Source organism: Danio rerio, chromosome 21 (genome assembly GCF_049306965.1).
Source record: "Danio rerio strain Tuebingen ecotype United States chromosome 21, GRCz12tu, whole genome shotgun sequence".
Classification (NCBI taxonomy): domain Eukaryota; kingdom Metazoa; phylum Chordata; class Actinopteri; order Cypriniformes; family Danionidae; genus Danio; species Danio rerio.
In genome coordinates this window covers 17,742,439-17,767,011 of record NC_133196.1, presented here as the reverse complement: position 1 = coordinate 17,767,011, position 24,573 = coordinate 17,742,439, and the positions used below count along the sequence as shown (strand labels likewise).

Genomic DNA, 24,573 nt, shown 5'->3' with positions numbered 1-24,573 from the left:
TGTGTTGGGTTAATAATGAGAGGATGCCATTTTGAGTGCACATAGAAAATGTTATAATGTTTAAGACAGATCGCCAGCCTCAGCTTGCACCATTAAATGTACACCATGCACTCTTCAGTTCAGGAAAAAAAGGTGGAAAAGGGAGGAGACAGGAAAGAGGAAGAGGAAAACCCGATATAGAAATTAATTAAAAACTAGCATATGCACCGTGACAATTTTCATAATACATCAAGAAAATAAAAATGTTGTAAATGCATACCTGCACAGAGATTGTTATCATGTTTAAGACAAATCGCCAGCCTCAGCTCGCACCATTAAATGTACACCATGCACTGTCAACATAAATAACATAATACAATACATCAAATAGTTTTTACATCAGTAAATAAAAGAAATGATTAAAATCAAACTTAAATATGTAACTGTGTGTGTGTGTGTGTGTATTATTTAGGACCAGTACTAAGTTCTCTGTAACAATGTGGAGCAGGTATAGCATACCTCTTCAGTTCGGGAAAAAGAGAAAAAGACTGCTCAAACAGTAGTGCAACAGATATGGGTGCTTGAACTATACCACTTTTAAGTCAACCCCAAGGTGGAGAAGAGGTGAAACCACTGTCATCTTACAGACTCCTTTTATATTCATATTTGTGAACACAAAACATTTTTAAGTTGATAGTAACTAAACAAGAGAAAAATATTGTTAAATCAATATACTTGCAAGGAATCTGTTTTACACACACACACACACACACACACATACACACACACACACACACACATGTCAGTAGTAGATCTCGGTGCTTGCTCTGCCATAATAATCAAAGCAGCAGCAGCAGCATAGCAGATCTATTCCGCCAAGACCAAATACATCAACATTGCCGTTCACATAAACATTACCATACTAAATCCCGAGTGTTCATGACAGAATTCAAATCCATATGATTATCCAAATGAATTCTTTTGCACGTGCAGGTTGATAGGTGACCAAATCTGCTCCTGCGTCATTAACTACATGGAAATTCATTGCTGTCTCCTCTGCAGCCAATGAGCTTGCACTCCATCAGTTTAAATGCTTAGCGTCATTTCACAATGTCAAGTTGCAGCATGTTTTCGAAAACCCTCCTCCACCCCAGCTTCACTTGTGTATAGATCTGCTACTGGGGTTACATATATCATGTCTGCAGCAGTACCGGGTAATATTCTCAGATTCCATGTCTCTGTACATACTGGCAGTAGCAGGTCTCAATACTTGCTCGACCATAATAATCAACGCAGCAGCAGCATAGCAGATCTATACTGCCAAGACCAAATACAACAACATTACCATATACATAATCATTATAATACTGTACTAAATCCTGAGATTGTTCATGACAGAATTCATATCCATAAGTGGAAATCAAAATGCAATTATGTTGCATAAACCCAGTGTAATATAACTACAACTGTAATTATGCCATTCTTATCTAAGTTTGCCATTTTACATCATATTCATCTGTTACTTAGATTTTCATTTACATTCAGTTAGTAAGTAATGTGTATTTATATATCGCATTTATCGTGTATGTCCATACACCCAAAGTGCTTCAAAATGATTAGGAGAGGTCTCTCACCACCACCACTAGTGTGCATCATCCACTTGGATGATGTGACACCAGCCACAGGACAGCAGCGCCTGTGTGCTCACCACACACCAGCTATAGGGGGAGTGGAGAAACAATGATAGAGCCATTTCGGTGGATGGGGATGCTTGGGAGGTCATGATGGGTAAGGGCCAAGAGAGAGAATTTGGCCTGTACACTAGGGTTACACCCCTACTCTTTACGAGAAATGCCATGGGATTTGTAATGACCACAGAGAGTGTAACAGTTTAACGTCTTATCCAAAAGATGGTGCTTACTGACAGTAGTGTCCCCTTCACTATACTGGGGCATTAGGACTCACGCAGACCACAGTTTAAGCACCCCCTGCTGGCCTCACTAACACAACAGCATCCTAGTTTTCCCATGTGGTCTCCTATCCAGGCACTGACCAGGCTCAGCCCTGCTTAGCTTCAGTGAGTAACCGTTCTTGGGCTGCAGGGTGATATGGCTGTGGCCAGACCCAAAAAGGAAAATTTGCTTTTAGTTTATTAGGCATCAAGCCATCCATATTGTAGATGTTTTTTTTTTTTTTTCCTTCAGGAGAGCATTAACAAAGTTTTTTAGCTGGAATAGTGCATGTTGATGATTCATAAGTCAACTTTAAGAGTCAAAAACATATATAAGCGAATAAAAATGATTACTCGTTGCTCCTGGCTATACACTGAGGTCTTATGAAGCAAAAATGGTCTGGCAAGAGACTGATCATTATTTACAACATTATTAGCTTTAATCTGTAACCTTGCCAAACAGTAGCCATTGACTTGCATGTTATGAATCATCAAGAACCACAGTTAAAAAAAAAAAAAAAAAAACAGCTAAAAATAATGTTTTACGGAAGAAAAAAGTCACATATATCTTGGATGGCTAGAGGGTGAACTAATTAACAACAAACTAGAATATCCCTTTAAGCAGAAATATTATCACTTATTTACGTCTGTGTATGCTAGCTATGAAATTAGCTCATTTTATTAGGCTGATTTATTCCAAATCATTTTCCACTGCTGCTTTTTCCACCACCAAACACTATTAAACCAATGCATCATGTACTGGAACTGCCATTATAAAAATGTCCATGGCATTCAGAAAACAGTGACAGTTTTCCAGTAATTCATGCATATCCACTGTTGGACGTTTTTAGACAAGTTAAACTAATGAGAGAGAAAGAGAGATCATGAGATGCTTCATGAGAGTTTATTTTCTATAAGTACACAAGGTTAAATGTGCTTATATATGAAGAAGCACCCCCATATATGATTGAATGGGCTAATTAAACTTGTAGGATGGCATTCTTAGACCAGCGTTCAGCTCGAAGAGTTTCTATAAACATCTCAAGCTATTAACCTCCATGATGGGTGTGATCTCATCTTAAATTATATCTTTAACATTTCCAAAGCATCTCAACACCTGACGGACCATGTAAAGATGTCATGTCCTTGGAAATATATGAAATATACGTGTATATTATTGGTTTATTTGAACATACACCATATGTATATGTCTGCAATTCTAATGACTGAAAAATTGTTTATGTTATTGGACATTATTGCAATATTTTTAATATGTGTTGAGTTTAATGCGAAATTATCCTGTACGTTTTTTTTTTTTTTTAATCTTTTTTAAATAGTTCTCATGTTATGTTTACAAGAGCAATGACATTTTCAAAGTATTTCCTATTCATTCATTCATTTTCTTTTTGGCTTACTCCCTTTATTTATCAGTGGTCGCCACAGCGGAATGAACCACCAATTCATCCAGCATATGTTTTACGCAGCAGCTGCCTTTCCAATTTAGTTTTTTCAATTCATATTGAAATATAATCATATATATATATATATATATATATATATATATATATATATATATATATATATATATATATATATATATATATATATATATATATATATATATATATATAATTTTGGGGAATCCAAGCTCTAAAAAATAGTAAATCCAAAAACTTTTGTTAAATATATGTATTTAGTAACACTTTTAGTTAATGGTCCATAAGTTATTGTTAGTTAATTTATTTACTAACATGAACAAACAATTAGTAATACATTTATTACTGTATTTATTCATCTTCGTTAATGGTAGTAGTATTAAAGTTAAATTACGTTAGTTCTTGTTTGTTCTAGATTACTCACAGTTCAGTAACTGTTACCAGATACAACTTTGGATTTTAATAATGCATTAGTAAATGTTGAACTATGATTAATAAATGTTGTACAAGATTATTCATACTTAATGTTAGTAAATACATTAACTAATGGACTATTATTTAAAAATTTTACCATGTATTTTCATATATTGCCATCAGATTTCTACATGTGACTTGTATAATCAACATATTAGTACTCTGAGCCAGCAAAAAAAGGGTTCAAAAACCATTTAGTTAGTGTGGCAGCAGAGGTTAGCAGCATTGCCCTTTGAGGGTCCAAACTGGTGGGTGTGGTGTTGCGGTGGTCCGTGTTCACTGTGTTTTAATTGGAACAAATGTGCTAATTAAGCAAATTTGTTTCCTCTGTTCCCTGGCCTTAGGCTAAGCACACCCATTTGAATATGTCCCTCAGTGTTCAGCTCATCTCTCCATCGCCCGCCAACCCAAACGCTTCCCCCCCAGAGGCTCAAAACAGACCCAGAAACAGCCTGCGATTTGAATACAAAACACAGACACGCGCACAGAAAAAGAGAGAACTTCCCCCAACAGACTCTTAAAAAAGAGATGGAAGCATTGATAGAGGAAAAGGCTTTAGATTAGTTCCCAGATAGGGAAATAATTAGAAAGAAAATGAAAGAGTTTAGATAACATGTAAGAAATGGAGGATGAGTGAAGGTAAAATGTAGGCCTTTTCTGGGTGCATTTGATGTGGTAACGCAGGGTTAAATGCATGCTGTGAAGGAGTTTCCCAGGTTTATAAGTTAATATCGTTGCTTATACCAGTGTAGTAGATTTATTATCACATCTTTTGTTGCTCATAATTATTCTCTTGTACACTGATGATCTCCCCCTGATAGCTTATAATAGACTTGATAATTAAGCACACAGTGTAATCTTTTCATTCACTAACTCAACACTTGTCAGGTTAGTAAACAAAGGGAACAAATCATGCAGTGCCATCTGCAGACTGTAAATAATTCTCACCTTGGTCTTTATTTGAGTCTCTTCAAAAACAAAGTCATTGTTTTGATCTCTGACTAGTTTTCTATTTAAAGGGGTATAATGAAAAACAGTTTGTTTTATTATTGTTGGTGTGATTTTATATATTTTAGTTGTATTGTTTTACAAGGTGTGTACTTGCATGTACTTTCGAAAGTGTTGGTAATCAGGGGTGTTGCTAGACATAAAGCTGCACTGGAGAAAAAGAACCAATAACTCTTATCACCTTTCTTTCTTTCCACTTTGATTTGAGCCTTTGGTATTTTTGGTATTTTGGACTTTTTCCTAATGATCAGTTAAATACTTATGAAGACATGTATACATCTGTTTAAAACTGCAATGCTTTTACAAGCATTAATTAAGTGCATAAAGACTAACATCTTTATTCTAGGATTACCACTGACGTAAAAAAGAAAATAGTAACTCAAAGCTTTTACTGAGGCACTGCAGACATTTACTGGGGCATGTGACCCAGTAAATGGGGTCTATCATTGCTCCTTCTGGTAGTATAACATATGTAGTAGAGTACTGGTTTAGTATATCTTCATGTATTAACTAAATTTTATCAGTTTTATAGTATGTTAAATTTATAAATGTGTTGACGCAGGGGATTTAATTGAACCAAATCCAAGTTTTTTTATATTAGCTTTTGAAAAAGGGAATTAGCAGTTATCCATTTAAATATTTACCAAAACATAAAATATTCATTAGTACAAAATTGAGGGTAATAAAGTATGAGCTATTTTTAAGTGTGTAAGTTTTTACTTTTGAGACTGTAGTTAACATTTCATGCATGTTGAGGATAGTTCTGTGATATTTGTGCACTCCGTAAATATTTTTGCGAGGACAACTTAATTGTTTTATGTTTAGTCCACTTAAATTTGTAAAAACAATTAGGTTAATTTAACCAATTTGTGTTGGAACAACATAAATTAATTGTGTGGAACCCAGCATTTTTACTATGTTGTTACGATCTTTAGATGGTCAGTCAAGGAGGAGAAGACATAGTGGGAGATAGATATACACTCACCAGCCACTATATTAGGTACACCTTACTAGTACCTGGTTGGACCCCCTTTTGCCTTCAGAACTGCCTTAATGGCAGGATGTTGGAAGTAGCAATCTGAAGATGGGTGCACTTTGGTCATAAAGAGATAGACATGGTTAGCAATAATACTCAGGTAGGCTATAGCATTGACATAATGCTCAAATGGAACTAATGGACCCAAAATGTGCCAAGAAAATATCCCCCACACCATTAAACCCACCACCACCAGCCTGAACCGTTGAAACAATGCAGGCTGGATACATGCTTTCATGTTGTTCATGACAAATTCAAATTGACTTGTGGCAGCAGAAATCAAAACTCATCAGACCAGGCAATGTTTCTCCAATCTTCTATTGTCCAATTTTGGTGAGCCTGTGTAAATTGTAGCCTGTTTCCTGTTCTTAGCTGACAGAAGTGGCACCCAGTGTGGTCTTCTGCTGCTGTAGCCCATCCGCCTTAAGGTTTGACGTGTTGTGTGTTCAGAGATGCTTTTCAGCATACCTCGGTTGTAACGAGTGGTTATTTGAGGTACTGTTGCCTTTCTATCAGCTGAAACCAGTCTGGCTATTCTCCTCTGACCTCTGGCGTCAACAAGGCATTTGTGCCCACAGAACTGCCGCTCACTGGATATTCTTTCTTTTTTGGACCATTCTCTGTAAACCCTAGAGATCCCAGTTGATCAGCAGTTTATGAACTACTCAGAGCAGCCCGTGTAGCACCAGCAACCATGTTACATTCAAAGTCACTTAAATCACCTTTCTTCCCCATTCTGATGCTCAGTTTGAACTGCAGCAGATCGTCTTGACCAGGTCTGCATGCCGTAATGCATTGAGTTTTTGCCATGCGATTGGTTGATTACAAGCAGTTGGACAGGTGTACCTAATAAAGTGGCTGGTGAGTGTATACTGTATATCCACTTAAGTTTAATTCAGTCTACTTAAATTTGTAAAACAAAAAAAGGTATTTATCAAAAAACTCTGGGAATGCATATAGTATTCCATAAATATAGAACTTTTTTTTTTTTTTGATGGGGGGGTGTCACATGATCACTTTCTCCTGAAGTTTAGAGTAATGACTGCTAAAAATGCAGCATTGTAATCTTAGGATTAATATTATTAATATAGACAAGAGTTGTTTCAAACAGTAAAAATGTTTTACAAGATAATATTTTTTCTAATTTTTTTGCAGCAGTTGCTGAGGATAAAAATATTGCCTAACACTCATCTCTTTCTTGGAAAGACTTTCATTACTGATAGTTTTTTAGCTTGATTAAATAAGTATTATAGAGTAATAGACCTAACAGGACTGGATTAGCTCTTGAGGTTTGACCATAAACACAGAACGGAGGGCAGAGAAAGAAAGAGAGGACAGATGCACTCACCGCCATTCTGGGAGCTCTGGCCTGGAACGGAGAAAAGAGTGAAATTAAAAGCATATGATGAAAGAGTTCTCTCCGGCCATCGCGAAGATGAGAAAGAGACGGAGAAATCTCTCACACATGACAATCTGATGGCTGATATATTGATTTTCCACCCTTCATTATTCTTTAAGGCCTCAGAGAGGGAGTTGAGCAATTTTACTCACCCCATGTGTATGTTTGCTGTTCAAGCGCAGAGGGCAAAAACTTTACACACAAACAGAGATTCCCAAGGGGTGTGCTGTGTTTTTAATCTGCAAACGCACAGTGACATAAATCAACTCGTGTCCCCGTGACCTGACGACTGCCGCCCCTCTGGACCAACTTAGAACTGGTGGCTGTTGCCAAACGATTGCAATTTACACGACCAGCCATGCGAGGAGGGTGCGTCGTCACGCTATTGCTGCGTTTGTAAATCCTAATGAATCAGACCGTCAAACATCAGAGCTGAATAAATAACGCTAGGCTTAGCTTGACCTTGCAGTCACCTCAAACTGGCAGGATTTCTTTGGATGAGCTGCGACCTGTGTCCCGATCAAGGTGACAAGTTTGAACATGACTATACAGAGGATGCACATTTACCACTGTGAATGCTTTTTATTCACCTTTCACTTGTTTAAAACCAGTTTGAATATTTGTTTTCTTATAAACATGAAAAAGAAGATATACTAAATAATGTTGGAAGGCCGTAAACATTGATATCCATAGGGAAAAAAACAAATACTATGTTAAGTCAATGGTTACAGGTTTTCAGCTATTTCAAAGCATCTTATTTTTTTCAACAGAAGAAAGAAAATCAAACTGTATTGGAAGAACACTGTTACAATGAAGGGTTCCATCGAATGAATCAAATTAACCTAATTAGTCAGTTTGTCACAAGGGAGATGCTGACAACGAAGTGCCGATCCAAATGCAGGAGTTATTATTAAGAGAATGGTCAGGCAGGCAATGATCACAATCAGGAGCAAACAATAACATGCTGGCAAATCCAGAAGAAAGGTCAATAACCAGGCGAGTGGTCGATCCAGGAGACTAACAACATAAACAGACCAAAACAAAACAAACAAACAAAGCAAAGTGAAGGTCGGCAACGGAAAGACAAGAGTAGGAAAATGTGTCGTAATGTTAACTTGACAGATAAACACAACTTTATTGTCAACTGTTGCTGGAGTTGATGAGCGCAGGGGCTTCTGGGAGTTGCAGTTTGTTCAGCAGTAATCTCCAATATAAAAAACCTCACTGGCGATTGCAACAAACTGCAGGAAAATTGCCAGCATAACACCATTGAACTTATATTATGTTGAATTGACTTAAAGGGCCACGAAACCCCCCTGTTTCAGCGGGGTGTTTTCACACCTCTAGTTTGGAAAAACTCAGGAAAGTGGGTGTGTTCAGCTCTGTTTAGGTGACAGTGTCGGGGGAGGGAAAGAGAAAAGGTTTGGCATAAAAGGTTTTCTTCAACATCAACTGGAACCGCGTCATTTTTAAAAGGAGACGAGCAGCAAATCGGGATTTCACCATTTCCTGATTCGAAAAGCTCTCGGGTAAAAAATGTTCCACACAAATGTATATTTGCTGCACGCACTGTAGTCCACACGTAAGTCCAGCTGCGCTCTCATAGCAGGAAATGAAAACAAAGCTTTCATTGCAGCACATTTATAAACACAACACTGACGATCCGTGTCTCCAAACAATTCTTGTTCTTCCACTTGTTTTGGCAACACACCAAGGCATCTCTGCCATCTGAACAATGTAACAGGTAAAAACAGTCTTCGAAGCTACAGTATCATGCATAATAATGAAGTTGCACGTCATTCACAATAGAGCATGCTAATTGGTTTGAACCAAGTCTTTCTCATGAATTAATGCTGCACACTCTGAGACGTCATAATGTACTCTCCGGTACAGACATCCAGTCTATACACTGGAATACATGCAAGAATCTTAACGCCATGACGTAACTTTAAAAACGGAAGAACTAATTTGCTCTAAATAACGTTAAAACAACCAATTTTCACTTTTTTGTGAAATATATGTGTCCTAATAGTGTTTATAGCAGTGTGGGACACATATATGACTATCAACAGCTCAAAAAAATGTCTTTTGGTGTTTTGTGACCGTTTAAAACAGCTTGCATAACTTATAAAATTAAGTGAGAACATGACAAGTTAGAACAAGTTACAATGACCTAAAAATATATGCTGTCAGGGCTAATTGATCATAATTATTTAAAGTGTAAATAAATGTTGGTTGTTGTTGTTGTTGTTTTGATCATTACCACTTGATAAATACAATCAGATTCCAACTAGATATGCATTAAAATCTGACTTGGACTAAATATCTGAGCAGGTTGATTTACACTACTGTTCAAAAGTTTGTCAGCAAGATTTTATCAAAGTTAAACAGAAAAGTATTATGCTCACCAAGGTTTTGGATCATTTGCTTTATCAAAGATATTGTAAAATATTTACAAATATTATTATAACTAAAAATATGTCATTGGATAATGTAGTTTTTTTTTCCACTTAATGACAAAAGTTTTCTTTTTGGGTGAATGATTACTTTAATTCATATCTTTCATTTAAATACATGCATTTTACTAATCTAAGTACACTCAAAAAATCATTTGATTGCTGCTTGTTTAAACTACTTATTTAAAATAGTTGAAACAACACAATTCTTAAAGTTGGGGGGGGGGCAGCTTAAATGATTTATGTTTAATCCACTTAAATTTGTAAAACTGAATAAGTTAACTTAATTGATTTGTGTTGGGACAACATAAAGAAATTGTGTGGAACCCAGCATTTTTTAGACTAAACATAAAACAAATGAATAGTCCAAATATATACAATAATTATGTTGTTTTAGCTTATTTTAAACAAGTACTTTAAACAAGAAACAAAAATCATATATATTTTTTTGTTTCTTTTTGAGTCAGAGACAGAGGTGAATCACTTGCTGTTGCATTGATACCGCTTGTGTCTTATTTGACAATGTGCATTTAATTGGCTGAGCTGATGTGAGGGCGATGTTTGCTTTAGATAGGCTGTCAGGAAGGGTCTCATGCTGTTTTGTGAAGTTCAAGAAAAGGTTGGGGGGAAAAAAGGCATTCTCTACAGCCTCCTTGTGAAAATTGTAGATTGTTCTAAAAGTGGAGAATCTGTGTTTTTCTTGCTATGTTCTTCTGGGGTGGTTGGATTGACAGTAAACTTTCATTAAAGCGCCTGGATATACTCAGGAACACTGGTTTTAACCTGTCAAATCTGCCTCTCTTTTCAGGTGGAGTGGCTGAAGAATGAAGAGCTGGTGCATTCTCTTGAAGACATCAATATTGACACTCGAGCCGACCACAACTTGATCATCAATGAAGCAAGGCTTTCAGACTCTGGAAACTACACCTGTCTGGCCAGCAACATTGTTGCTAGGAGACGTAGTGCCACAGCTATGGTCATTGTCTTTGGTATGGAAACATATTTTTGTTTTGTTTATTATTTAATGTCCTTTCATTTTTCTTTAGATTATTTATCAGATGTCGCCACAGCAGAATGAACCGACAACTATTCCAGCATATGTTTTACGCAGAGGATGCCCTTGCAGCTGCAACCCAATACTGGGAAACACTCTTAAACTCTTGCATTCACTCATACACGATGGCCAATTTAATCCAATTCACCTTTAGCACATGTCTTAGGACTGTGGGAAACCAGAGCACCCAGAGGAAACCCAAACTGTATGGTGTATGGTTAAACATTTTATTTAAAAAAGATATAATTAATTTCACCATGATTTTGGCAAAAAAATCAGAAGCACAAATTCATTTAAGAGTGTTCTAGAGTGTGTTTCTCAAGCTACAGTATTGTACACAATAGTACAAACAGTCCAAAATGCAGCTGCTAGCCTTTTTACTGACACTCGCAAATACAATCATATTACCAATCTTCTACTTTGTTTGCAATGGTTGTCAGTCCATTTTAAACTAGAGTTTACAATTTAACTTTTCATCTATATTCATTTTTAGGTGGACTGGTACCTTTGTGTCGTTCCGACCTGATTTAGAGAAATCCAGCCAGATGTTTACAAAAATATTTAAGAATAACAAACAAGATATATTTATTTTCACTGCATTTAAAATTTCCATCAATGTAGATTAAATATTTGAAACGTAATTGAGCTTATAAACATTATGTGATTGATTTGTGTAAGTTAAGCATATTTAAAATAAATAAGAACCGAATTTATGTAATAATAATAATAATCAATTAAATGTGTTTTAAATGCTCCTATTAATTGAAAACGCATTAGATTTAGTGATGTTATTACATAAATCGTGTTCTTATGGAGTTGTGTCAATTTTGCCCCAGAAAATTAAGTAAACCAATCTCAGCTTTTAACTAATTGTATCTTTTTTACAGCTAGATATATTTATACTTTTATCATAACAATGTTTTTTAAACTCACTAAATCTAATAGTATTTGATTTAACAGATTTTGATTGATTGTAAAGTATCTGACATACATTTAAAAAAACTACATATTAAACAAAAATCAAAAGCTTATTAAAAAACTCCATTGTGGTTATTTTTTAAGTGTAAGGTCATTGAATAAGAAACTTGTATTGGCCTTGATCAAGTCTGAGGGAAAAAAAAAAGTTTATAAGATTTTGCCGTAGCCAATACCAAATTGTGGAATACCCTTCCAGTTCCCATTAGAAGAATTGCAACAGAATCACTTTTTTAAATCAAGGCTTAAAGCCCATCTGTTATTGAAGGCTTACTATGTATGAGCCAACATTAGATTTAGATTTAGATTTTTTTTGTCTTATAATTGTAAGTAATTAAATTTCTTTTTAAAAAATGTTGTTCAGCACAAATGCCAGCCATTGTTGTTTTATTATGATCTATAAATAAAAGTGAAGTTAAGCTTAATGTCATTACCCAAGAGGCTTCAATGGGCCTTGTAACTTTTAAGAATTACACACCTAAATGAGTCACTAAAAAACAATAATTTTTATATAAGATTGATTCTGCAACATGACAAGTGAAGTCATAGAAATATTCAAAAACACTTATTGAATGCTTTAACCCTTTATTAAGTTTGAACTGTTGTCCATAGATCATCAATAAACAGATTTGGGCTGAAAAAAATATTCAGAAATGGGGTAAAAAAATATCTTTAAAGATAAGTAACTAAATAATTTACAGCAGATTCTTTTAAAAAAAAAATACTGAATTCAATTAGAAAAAGACCACCCGCTTTGAATGTTATTGCTCGATTGAATGGGCATTATCAGTGGTTATCAGCTGATAGATATGGGCCAGTAGGGCCCTTCTGCACATACTGGTCGGCTCAGAAGACCTTTATTATCCATCCACATGGTTAATCAGCTGTACTAATAGAGAAGACTCCAGATCCAGATCTGTTTGTACTTTACTTTGACAGTTGGGTTTAGGGTTGGGGTAGAGGTCGACATTAATAAAATACAATTCATGCTAAATTTAATAAATAATCTAAATAATTCTTGTTGTTAATTCGCTGTACTAATAGAGAAGACTCCAGATCTGTTTTTACATTACTGTGAGAGTTGGGTTTAGGGTTGGGGTAGGGGAAGACATTAATAAAATACATTAAATGGGAATTTGAATAAATAATAAAAAATATTTGTTAACTTCCGGTCACAGCTGTGTGATCTATACAGTAGCTGAATAACCATGTGGATGGATAACAGCTTTCTGAACCTACCAGTTGGTGCAGAAAGTCTGTATCTATGGGGTGATGACCACTAAAAACGCCCATTCAATCAAGTGATAACATTCGAATCGGCTGAAATTACCAAGTGACTTTCTTTAAATGAGTAATCCAAATATTTGACTTCAAAGAAAGTTTACTGATGTCTTTATTATGAGTGAGTAACTACTGTAAATAATTCACTACCAATTTTATTCAGAAGCAATGATTCATTCAGTTACAGACTTGAGAATGAGTCATGGATTCATTTAGTTGATTTCTTAACAAAAGTATATTACATGGATGTTTTCTGAATAAATTTGGGTTTTAAACTAATACACTGAAAGAATTCATCTTTAGTTTACTCATAATGCCTCATCACCAGTTACTTGCATAATGATGATAATGATATCGCTAAAACACAGCCCCCTCCATTCATAAACAAACTACCAGTGTGTTATAATGTGCAAACACAGACGTTTGGAATAACACAAACAGTAAATGGAATATGAGAGCCATGAAGGAGACACAAGAAAATAAAACAAGCTCTGTCTCATCCTTCTGAGTGTAGGTTTCAGAAAACTTTCATTCAAACGTCTGGATTTGTGTTGATGACAATGTGTGAAAGTTTGACATGCTGCAGAATGCCACCGCCCATCCATTTAGTCACCTACACCGACCTTCACTCCAACAGTTTACAAAAAACCATCACCTATAAATCACCATCCCGCCACGACCTATGACACAGCGCCCTCGTTTTTCAAATCCCCAATAATTCATCAAGTGAGACGTACTGTAGAAATACAGCGTTTCATCATTTCTCCAGCCCTGTGTCTGCGTGAGGCCATCACTTAGACGCCCGGTAAGGGTTCGATTATCTATTTTTGTCAACACATATAATGAGTTAATGATTCTAACGCTCCCCGTGTGGCCAGTATTGCCACGGTTCAGGCTCCATTACCCTAATTGACATGGTCTCCTAGTGTTTTATCCTCAATATTTTGATGATAAGGTAATATGGCTTGCTCTCTCTCCCTTCTGAGATTCAGGCACAGATCAGGGCTAAGGCTGGCGGTTTCAGAGGCTTGATTAAACACACTGAAAAGCTTTGACATGAGCTGTCAGAAGCAGCCAGCGCTGATTGAGCGCTAGCTGACTGATCCGCAATTAACGTTTACCAGCTAGCGTAGCGGCTACAATTTAATGTGACTCCCAGCAGTCCTTAAGGCTGGGCAGACACAAGAGAGCATACTTGTGTGTTCTATTGGAGCAATAAATGTATTGTTTGTTGGTTTTGATAATGTTCGCAGAGCAGAGTAAATGAGACGACGCACTGGTTAAGTGAACTCAGCTAGCATGCTGTATTCAAATAAATCTGTCCTTCATACGTCCGCTTCATGTAAGCATTCATGGAAATCTGTTTTTAGTTATTTGTTTTTTCTCATTAAGTCTTCGCATGGCTGTTAGCGCTTGTCTGAGATATGTTTATTAAGTCTCGGGTAATGCGGAATGACATTTAATGTAATATCTGTATAATCCAGTTAGAATCTCTTTCAAATACCAATTAAATTATCAAGTCATTTCTGATTTGATTAGATTGAGTATTACATAGAGCTGTACGTGTTGTTGTTAGCATTGTAAGTATGCATATTGCAGAGGCATCTAGAACGCATGAATGTTATGAGTTTTTATTTATGCGCAAAACATAGCAGGCAATCACTGGCACAAGGGTGGTGGGATGAAAATATTATTTAATATGCACTCACCAACCACTTTATTAGGCACTACATGCTAACACTGGATTGGCTTCAGAGCTCTCTTTAGTTTTTGGCATAAATATAACATTTAATGTTGAAATGGTAGCATACTTTATGTACAGTAGTTTCTACAATATTTGAGGGTTGCTAGGACATTGCTTGAGATTATTTCACTGTAAAACCCAAAAGTTAGGTAACTCAAACCAATTTAAGAATACCGATTGTAACAAACTATTTAAGTAAAAAAAACTAATCTAAATGAGTACTGTGAACTTAATCCATTTGAGTAAAAGAAGCATTTTGAGCACAGTAAAACCCGATAAATGAAGAGACCTCAAACCAACTGAGTACTGTAAAACCCAATAAGTTAAGGCAACTCAAACCGTTTGAGGAAACCGATAGCAACAAACCATTAATAGAGTTAAAAAACTAAATCTGTATGAGTACTGTAATCCATTTAAATTGAAGTAATGAGGTATTTAATTAAACAATTACCTTCAACAGTGAGTTCAAAACTCAAATACGTAGAATAAACTTTTAGTAAATTTTGAGTTAACCAAATTCATTTGATTTGATGAAGTTGACTGTTGGGTTTTACAGTGTACAGTAAAACCTGTTTAAGATTATTTGAACTTTACGTGGGCTGTTATCCTGCTGAAAGTAGCCAAACAATATCAGTACACTGTGGTTATAAAGTGAACAGCAATAATAATCAAATAGGCAATGGCTGAGAACTAAATTGTGCCAAAAACTTTCCCACATCATTAGAGCAGCAACCTGGACCACTGATACAAGGCAGGGTGGCTTCATGTGGTTTTCGTGGTTTTTTATGCCATATTCCGATACTGGCAAAACAGAAAAGAAGACTCAGAAAAGGCAGCCCAATTCCAGTTTTTGGTGAGCTGTGAATTATAGCCTCAGTTGTTTGTTTTGTTTGCTGATAGGAGTGGCAGCAGTGCGCTATTCTGCTGTTGTAGCTCATCTGTTTCAAGTTGTATGTATATTGTGTGTTTAGAGATGCTTTTCTGCATATGTTCATATGTTCTTTTTAAACAATTCTCTTTAAACCCTATAGTTATGCACAGAAATCAAGAAATTCTGAAATACTCAGTCCAGCCCCTCTTTCACCAACAATACTCTGTTTAAACATAAGTATTCGGTTTAAACTAGTTAGATTTGTAAACAGAGATGGGCAGTATTTATGATACAAGTATTTCAAATATGTATTTCAAATACAAAATATTATTTTGTAATTTATATTTGAAAGGCTTTATGAAAAAGGGTAACTATTTTTCATCAAAATATTTTAGTGTCTTGTATTTGTGTATTTTTAAAATACTTTGTAAGAAGTCTACATGATGACATCATAAAAATGCAGCCCCTGATTGGTGCTTTATTATCATTTGCCTAGGCTTGAGATCAGAACAGAAAATTGATTTTTATTGAAAAATGGCGTCAATACCTTGATTATGAATGGAAATTTTGAAACAACAAAAACACCTAATTATGTTGTACTGGTTTTCGCTAAGGGGATGGAAACACTATAAAGAGATAAAGTACTATGTTCCAACTCATTATCTTAATTACATGTTTTTCTTGACATTAAAGAGATCATCTTCAAGACAGGACTTTCTGTATGAAATTTGTACAAAATTTATTTAATGCCTGGACACATACCAGCGAACTTCTTGCTCAAAGAGAAACAAAGGTTTTTGAATACCTACTCAGGTGTTTTTGTGGAGGTTTCAGAGGTGTGGACAAGCTGACTTAAACTTGCTCAGAGAATCGGTGCTGCTGTCCAACATTGTTTACTTCACTATGTCAGTTTATGGGTTAAGAGATTGATTGAACATGCCTTTTGAAGATGAAACTTCATGCTCCCTTGCAGAAGTATTTTGTAGTATTTTTGTGAGGTTTGCGAACCAGGAAAGCTTATAGTGGGTTCTTAAAGTATTTTAAAATGAGCAAACCCTCAAAAAATGATGGCACAACTCGCTGATATAACGTGTAAAGTGATGGTTTATTTACAGTGTACGAGAGTGAGAACCAAAATAACCCAAAACCCAGGAACGTAACTAACAAAAATGAAAGAATAAATAAACAGCAAACAAACAATATATGTACAACCAATACTAGTCAAGTTAACTGACTCGAATTGCCGTTTGGGGCTGCCTTTTAAAGGTGAAGCCCCGCCCCTTTAACATAAACCAACATACAATTAAAAAGTAAGTATAAACATCTTTACATGTTCTCAAGTTTAGTATTTAAAATACATTAAACCCTAAACAATTAATCAAAGTAAACTAAAATAGTACAGTATTTTATTTTGATACTTGTTGTGGCTGCTGTATTTTGTTACAAAGTTGAGGTATTTGGTATTTTATTTTAAAATACATTTCTATGTATTTTGTCCAACCCTGTGTGTAAAGCATCTGCACACAATTAGTATTACTTATAAAGTGGCCTGCCATCCAGTAGGCACCCTGGTGTCAAAACATCTGGAAACAGAATTAAAAAATTGGGATTCATTTGATGTTAATGGTTACTTTGTTAAGGACATGATGATCAAATTGAGTTGAATCCAGTTTAAATTTGTAATTTAAGGATGAATTTTGGATGAATACATTTTTTTATGTATTCTAATACTTTTTGAGGCTTTATTTTGGTGGTGATCAATCTGCGAACGTCAAATACACATCATGGCTTGGAAATCAAAGCGTTTGCATGGGTTTCCACCCGGTGCTGCGGTTTCCCTCACAAGTTCAAAGACATGCAGTACAAGTGAATTGGGTAAGCTAAATTGTCTGTAGTGTATGTGTGGGAATGAGAGTGTGTGAGTGTTTCCCAATGATGGGTTGCGGCTGGAAGGGCATGCACTACGTTAAACATGTGCTGGATAAGTTAGCTGTTCATTCCGCTGTGGCAACCCCAGATTAATAAAAGCACATGAAGTTTGGATAAACAATGACAGTGAAGTAGGCTTTTAGTAATGGCCTTTTTTAAATAGTTGGGTTAATTTTAATATATTTTTTTCTCTCTCTTTATCAGTGAATGGCGGTTGGTCATCCTGGACGGACTGGTCAGAGTGTAATGTCCGCTGTGGGAGAGGAGTTCAGAAGCGGACACGGACCTGCACTAACCCCGCTCCACTTAATGGAGGGGCTTTCTGTGAGGGAATGTCAGTTCAGAAGAGCACCTGTACATCTCCCTGCCCAGGTTAGAGACATGTAGTGTAGGCACCCTAATCAATTTACTCTGATTTGTGACCAGGTATGAGTAGAATATTTTATTGCCAGTTTGGTTTACTGAACTCACTTACTAAAGCATTGCCTTTAATCCATATCTACTGCTCTCAGAGAAACATTAAAGCATGCCTGTTTAAAAAATGAATCAGATAATTCGGTTTGCATTATAATGAAGTCCAGTCCAAATTAGCATGCATCAATACTTTTTAAACAGGCAGCAGTCTGCTCTTCTTTTTTTTCTCTCCAGCTCTTTATTCTTGAAAACCCTCAAGTGAATTTTTTCAACAGATTCAACGGTTCAGGGCTGGTCAGTCAGGCGACGTGAATATGTCTCAATGCTATGCCTTGTTAATTAAACATGCTTTCTGAACAAATTGATAGCTAATCTATCTGTCTGGAAGCCTGCATATAAAGCAGGAACTTGACAGTATGTGATGCATTTGAATCGGCTTCAGCAGCAGAAGACTATAAGAAGAGTTTTGCAGTTGATATGTGTCTGTGTTCTGTTAATGCGGCATCGTCATTCTCAAAGATTTCTTGTTTACCGTCTGAAGTGGAGTGCGATTCTAAACAAAAGAAAATGGACTGAGACAGATTAATAGGGAAGAAAGAAATTCGGTAAGACAGTAAACTGAAAGAAAGCTGCTGTATGTGACAGTGATATGATGGTGAAGGGAAAATCGAGATTATGAATTTTTCTAAGTCAGAGTTTGGGAAATCAAGACACGCATATGAAGGGAGAAGGAAATAGAAACCAAATAGAGTGACAGTGAGAAACAGAAGAGAGAGTTATCAGTCGCCAGATGCTCGGGTGCTCTTACGCTTGCTAAATTTATGGTTTCATTGGAAGCACCAATCACACGGGAACCACTAGTCATGTTGGGGGAAAAGTTATCTGAGGAGGGCACCAGTCACTCTGCGATGAAAAAAAAAAAAAACTTAATCTCGCTCTCCAGCCCGGCTCAATCCCAGTACCCCACTCAACAGACACACACACAAACATGGCATTTGCATTTAGATTAGCCGCAGAGGAAACACCAGCAGCCCATGGAGTCGTTAGGGTAAAGGGAAAAGCCTGATGGAACAAGACAAAAGTAAATTGTCTTTCGCTTTTGTGAGAGACAAACCTTGAGAGGGAAAATCCTGGAATTATCGGAACACCACCTGCAGAACGAGGAACGAAATGAGTGACCATTCCGAGAGAAATTTTGTATCAGATACATAAGATTGTTCTGAGGGGAAGTATGATTTCCAATATTTTAGTTGCAGACTTTGCATATCATCACTGTCAAGTGTCTAAACTTCTTAGAAGTTTGCACCCGACCACTACTAACCATAACCACTTCTTTTCAGGAAATGGGAAAAACTCTATGAAATAAATACTACATTATTAAAGTTGGTGGTTTGGCGTGTTAGCAAAAACAAACATATGGTTTGTGAACACAAGGAGAACATGCAAACTGCACAGAGTAATGGCAATTGGTCCAGCCAGGACTCGAACCAGTGACCTTCTTGCTGTGTGGCGACAAGGCTAACCACTGAGCCACAGTGCAATCCTATAACTTAACCATCAAATATTAATTATTTATGTAATATTTATTATATTGATAAAATGTTAATATATAAACACTAACAATCTTTTATGTGCACTAAAGATTTAAAAAGTATGTGTTTGTGTGTGTTTAACAGTGGACGGTGGCTGGTCTGAGTGGACTATGTGGTCTGAATGTACTTCTGAATGTGAAAGGCAGCGCACCAGAGAGTGTACAGACCCGGAGCCAAAACATGGAGGAAGACTGTGCGATGGAGCCGCTCTAGACACAGACAACTGCACTGGAGACCTCTGCATTCAAGGTGGGTAATCCTCAATATCATAATCATTTCTACTGTTGTTTGCCAGCTTATTTTTAGAAGATGTGTGGGCGCAGTCATTGGGAAATTGAATGTACAAAGCCTGTTGTTTTTAGATGCATGAAACACTTTGATATGCTTGTTGATATTGCAAACTTTAATTTCCTATCGACTCACTTTCTTTAATGTTTTTACATAATTATAAATACGCTCTTTTATAGCAAAGAGTTTTACCTTTTTGTTATTGTTCCACTCATTTTGCTTTAATGTCGAATAAAGTGCATCAATTAAAAACCACCAACTACACTTAAATAACTGGTTTCTTAGCAGTACAATATTTAATGTAAAATTAATAATTAACAAAGTTTGAAAATACAATTAAGTGCATTATATATTTATGAAGAATACAGCATTTGTACTAAAGCATTTTATCTATCTATCTATCTATCTATCTATCTATCTATCTATCTATCTATCTATCTATCTATCTATCTATCTATCTATCTATCTATCTATCTATCTATCTGTCTGTCTGTCTGTCTGTCTGTCTGTCTGTCTGTCTGTCTGTCTGTCTGTCTGTCTGTCTGTCTGTCTGTCTGTCTGTCTGTCTGTCTGTCTACACTCACCAGCCACTTTATTAGGTACACCCGTCCAACTTCTTGTTAACTCAAATTTCTTATCAGTCAATCACATGGCAGCAGCTCAATGCATTTAGGCATGCAGACATGGTCAAGATGATCAGCTGCAGTTCAAAGTGAGTATCAGAATGGGGAAGAAAGGTGATTTGACTGGTTTGAATTGAAAGAAAGAAAGGCTTCAGTAACACAAAGAACCACTCGTTACAACCTGGGTATGTGGAAAAGCATCTCTAATCTTTCAACGCGTCCAACCTTGAAGAGGATGGACTACAGCAGCAAAAGACCACACTGGGTGCCACTCCTGCCAGCAAAAAAACAAAACAAAAAAAACAGGAAACTGAGGCTACAATTCGCACAGACTCACCAGAATTGGACAATAGAATATTGGAAAAACGTGGCCTGATCTGATGAGTCTCAATTTCTGCTGCGACATTCAGATGGTTGGGTCAGAATTTGGCATCAACAACATGAAAGCATGGGTCCATCTTGCCTTTTAGCAATGGTTCAGGCTGCTGGTGGTAGTGTAATGGTGTGGGGGATAGTTTCTTGGCACACTTTTGGCCCATTGGTACCAATTAAGCATCGTGCCAACACCACAGCCTACCTGAGTATCGTTGCTGACCATGTCCATCCCTTTATGACCACAGTGTACCCATCTTCTGATGGCTACTTCCAGCGGGATAATGCAACATGTTTTAAAGCAAGCATCATCATAGACTTGTTTTCTTAAACATGACAATGAGGTCACTGTACTCAAATGGCCTCCACAGTCACCAGATTTCAATCCAATGGAGCACCTTTGGGATGCCATGGAACGGGAGATCTGCATCATGGATGTGCAGCCAAAAAATCTGCAGCAACTAGGTGATGCTATCAAGTCATTACAGACCAATATCTTTCAGGAATATTTCCAGTACCTCTGTGAATCTGTGCCACGAAGGATTAAGACAGTTCTGAAGACAAAATGGGGTCCAACCCTGTACTACTAGGGTGTACCTAATAAAGTGGCCAGTTAGTGTATATCAATCATTTGCTGTAATTATTGTCACATCTATCCACCTTTCTATTTGTAGATTTTACAATGTGTTTGAGGTGTTTATATTATAAAACCGCTTACTAATATCTATTAATATACAGTTAATGCTTAACCAATAATAGCTATTTCACTATAACTATTTGCTAATGTTTATTAAATGATTAAAAGTGTGCAGTTGTTATAAAGTCCTACAGTTACAAGAAGAACTGAACAAAAACAAGTGTTTTGTTTTGACACAAAATGTCCATAGTTTGTACTTCACACGACGCCGTGTGTGGTGGTAAATTGTTAAAGAGGCTAAATACTCTCCTGTTATTCAGCTCATGCAAGTCGGTCAGCACAACACAGATGGGGAGCGGTAAAAAATCATCTCATTTTTGTTTAGATGAGTGGAGACAAGTGCTCTGTGGAAGGCTGTCAGCACCTGAATGAAACCAGTCAGTCAAGTCCTCAGACGAGCGGCACTTGACAGGCCGTTTTGTAATTCCTTGGGAGAGGCAGAAATCTTCTGTTTTAATCCTCCTCGCTCATCATCCTGACAGTTCTTTAATCAATCTTTCCTGCCTCCATCCCCTGAGGGAGGAAGGGTGTACACCTCGCCATCCTCTGCAGATGAGACTAAAGCCCAACGGTGATAGACATCCCTATCAGAGACCAATTTCCTACACCTAATACGGACACACACACAGCCACGCACACTAATGCATCCGTAACCGTCCCTCCGTGGTCATTTTGTGTAAAAGATTTGACAGCGATTCCAGATTACATGCCTGTCATTGGCCGCCATACATATGTAGATCTGTGTTGAGACAGTTTGATTCAGTGCTGTCTGTTATTTACCTCCTACATGTTTCTGGAAATGTTGTGTATTGAAAGTGCAAGGAGGATTTCTGCTTGCTTTGTCCAATGGCACAACTGTGATCTTACATCGTCACACCAAATGGGCTTTTTAGTATGTTTCTAGCAACTTCCAAACATGCCCCAGAGCTCTGTTTGTGCGTGAGCATCTTAAAATTGCAGTATTTGTGAGTCTCACAGCATGTTATGTGTGGTTGTTGTTGTTTTTTTTTTGCAGACAGGAAGCTTCTTCATGATGTGAAGGTTCCACAAGGTGAGTCATTTCAGATCTGTGTGTTTCAGTTCTCTTTTGCTTTAATTTTTTTTTTAAACATCAGTTTCATAATTAATTTACATGCATCACATTGCTTTTAAAATACGCTCGCAGGCATATGAAGGATGATGTAATAACGCTGTGTTGCATCACAATCATCCATCTTAATATTGTCGCTCTGTTCGCGGCGTGTGTATAATTAACCCCTTTTACTGTTATCATCATTCTGAGTCACACTCCACAAACAACCTTATTGCAACCTTTCCATAAGCTCATTTCCACGCTGACATTGTTCAACATTGGGTTGATGCCATGACAATTAGGTTTCCTGTGAATCATCATCCAGTGCGCCATTCGAAAGCACCTGAAAACCAATTAAGCCGATGGCATTTTAAAGACAGCTTTCAGAGTGTTGACTCACAAACTGGGCCTCATCTACTCCACAATGACATGTCTTTAACAGTTTTCTTTTTTCTTTGAGGAAGGTCAGTATCTATGTCATGATTAAATGTGGCCAAAACAAAGATCAGTAAACTTAACCTTAACTCTTAATCTTCATCTTTTACAAATATTTACAATATATATATATATATATATATATATATATATATATATATATATATATATATATATATATATATATATATACAGTTGAAGTCAGAATTATTATTTTAGAAGAAAAAAATATTAACAGAAATACTGTGAAAATGTCATTGCTCTGTAATAATTGTGACTTCAGTAAATTTATTTCAGATAAGAACAGAATGAGATTATGAGTTATTTTCCTTAAAAATAATTATAAAATTATGTGGGAATAATAAATTAAATGTTTCTTTAGGGTCTTAAAGCATCTTAGTTTGTGTGCTAAAAATATGCATTGGTAACACTTTACGATAAGGTTGTATTAGTTAATGTTAGTCAATGTATTTATTAACATTAACAAACAATGAACAACACATTTATTACAGTATTTTTAAAATACTGCTATTAAATTGCTTAAATGCTGCTTTTATTTATTTATTTATTTATTGAAAGATTTATTTTTGGCATTTTTGCCTTTATTTGACAGGACAGTAGGTTGGCAGGAAGTGAAGTGGGAAAGAATGAGCGGGGTAGGATCGTGAAAGGTGCACAAGCCGGGATTCGAACTCGGGACACCCAGAATCATTTCTCATCATATTTCAACGGGCTAACCACTGTCCGCCATTTGTGCCTACATTTATTTATTTATTTAATTGTATAAAATGATCAGTGATGGGTAAAACGACACTATAAATAAACAGCGTTACTTACAGCGATACTTTTTTAAGCAACAGGTAATCAAATCATTTACTGTTTCCCCCATTACAACGCCCTATTACAATAAAATTTTGCATTACTATAATAGAGAACACTCAAGCAGTATCTCTCCCAGCCATAGGACATCTCTTTCTTTGGGGTGTGTCTATGTGCGTTCGGGGCTGGGGCGGGACACATAATTAACCAGTAATGATGATTGGTGTGTATGTGAACGTGATGTAACTGAGAATGTGATAAACAAGTTCAAAAGCACCGTTTGCAAACTGGAAATATAACCACTACTTTTTCCTTTGTTAGGTTAAAGGCAAGAATGTTTATGTATTTTGCAACTTATGCCCAGGAAAAAAGAGCCTCTCTGCGTTGGTGACAAGTATTCTAATCTAATGAAGCACCTCATGTCGTCACAAAATTAGTGGCTATGCAGGTGATAAAATAATCTCTGCTACCAAAGGACAAGAGAGAGCCACAACGTCAAAGAAAATAAAACAGAATTTTTGTTCACCGCAAACACTTATTACTCAGATAGAATTAAACAAAATAATACCTAGATTAATAGTTAAGGACATGCTGCCGTTGTTTCTGTTATTGTCACACAACAACATTAAAATAGTGAAGATTAGCGTACAATGTTTCATATTTATTTT

At 36.3% G+C, this 24,573-nt stretch overlaps 1 protein-coding gene across 2 annotated transcripts in view; it reads left to right on the top strand.

Annotated features, from left to right (window-relative positions):
- The window catches only part of unc5da (unc-5 netrin receptor Da), a 357,691-nt gene that overhangs the window by 270,133 nt on the left and 62,985 nt on the right, over positions 1-24,573 (top strand). For both annotated transcript variants that reach the window (XM_073934871.1, NM_001328349.1), the window contains 4 exon segments: positions 10,548-10,728; positions 17,798-17,965; positions 19,684-19,848; positions 22,595-22,630. In XM_073934871.1, the coding sequence (XP_073790972.1) occupies positions 10,548-10,728; positions 17,798-17,965; positions 19,684-19,848; positions 22,595-22,630 (550 nt within the window).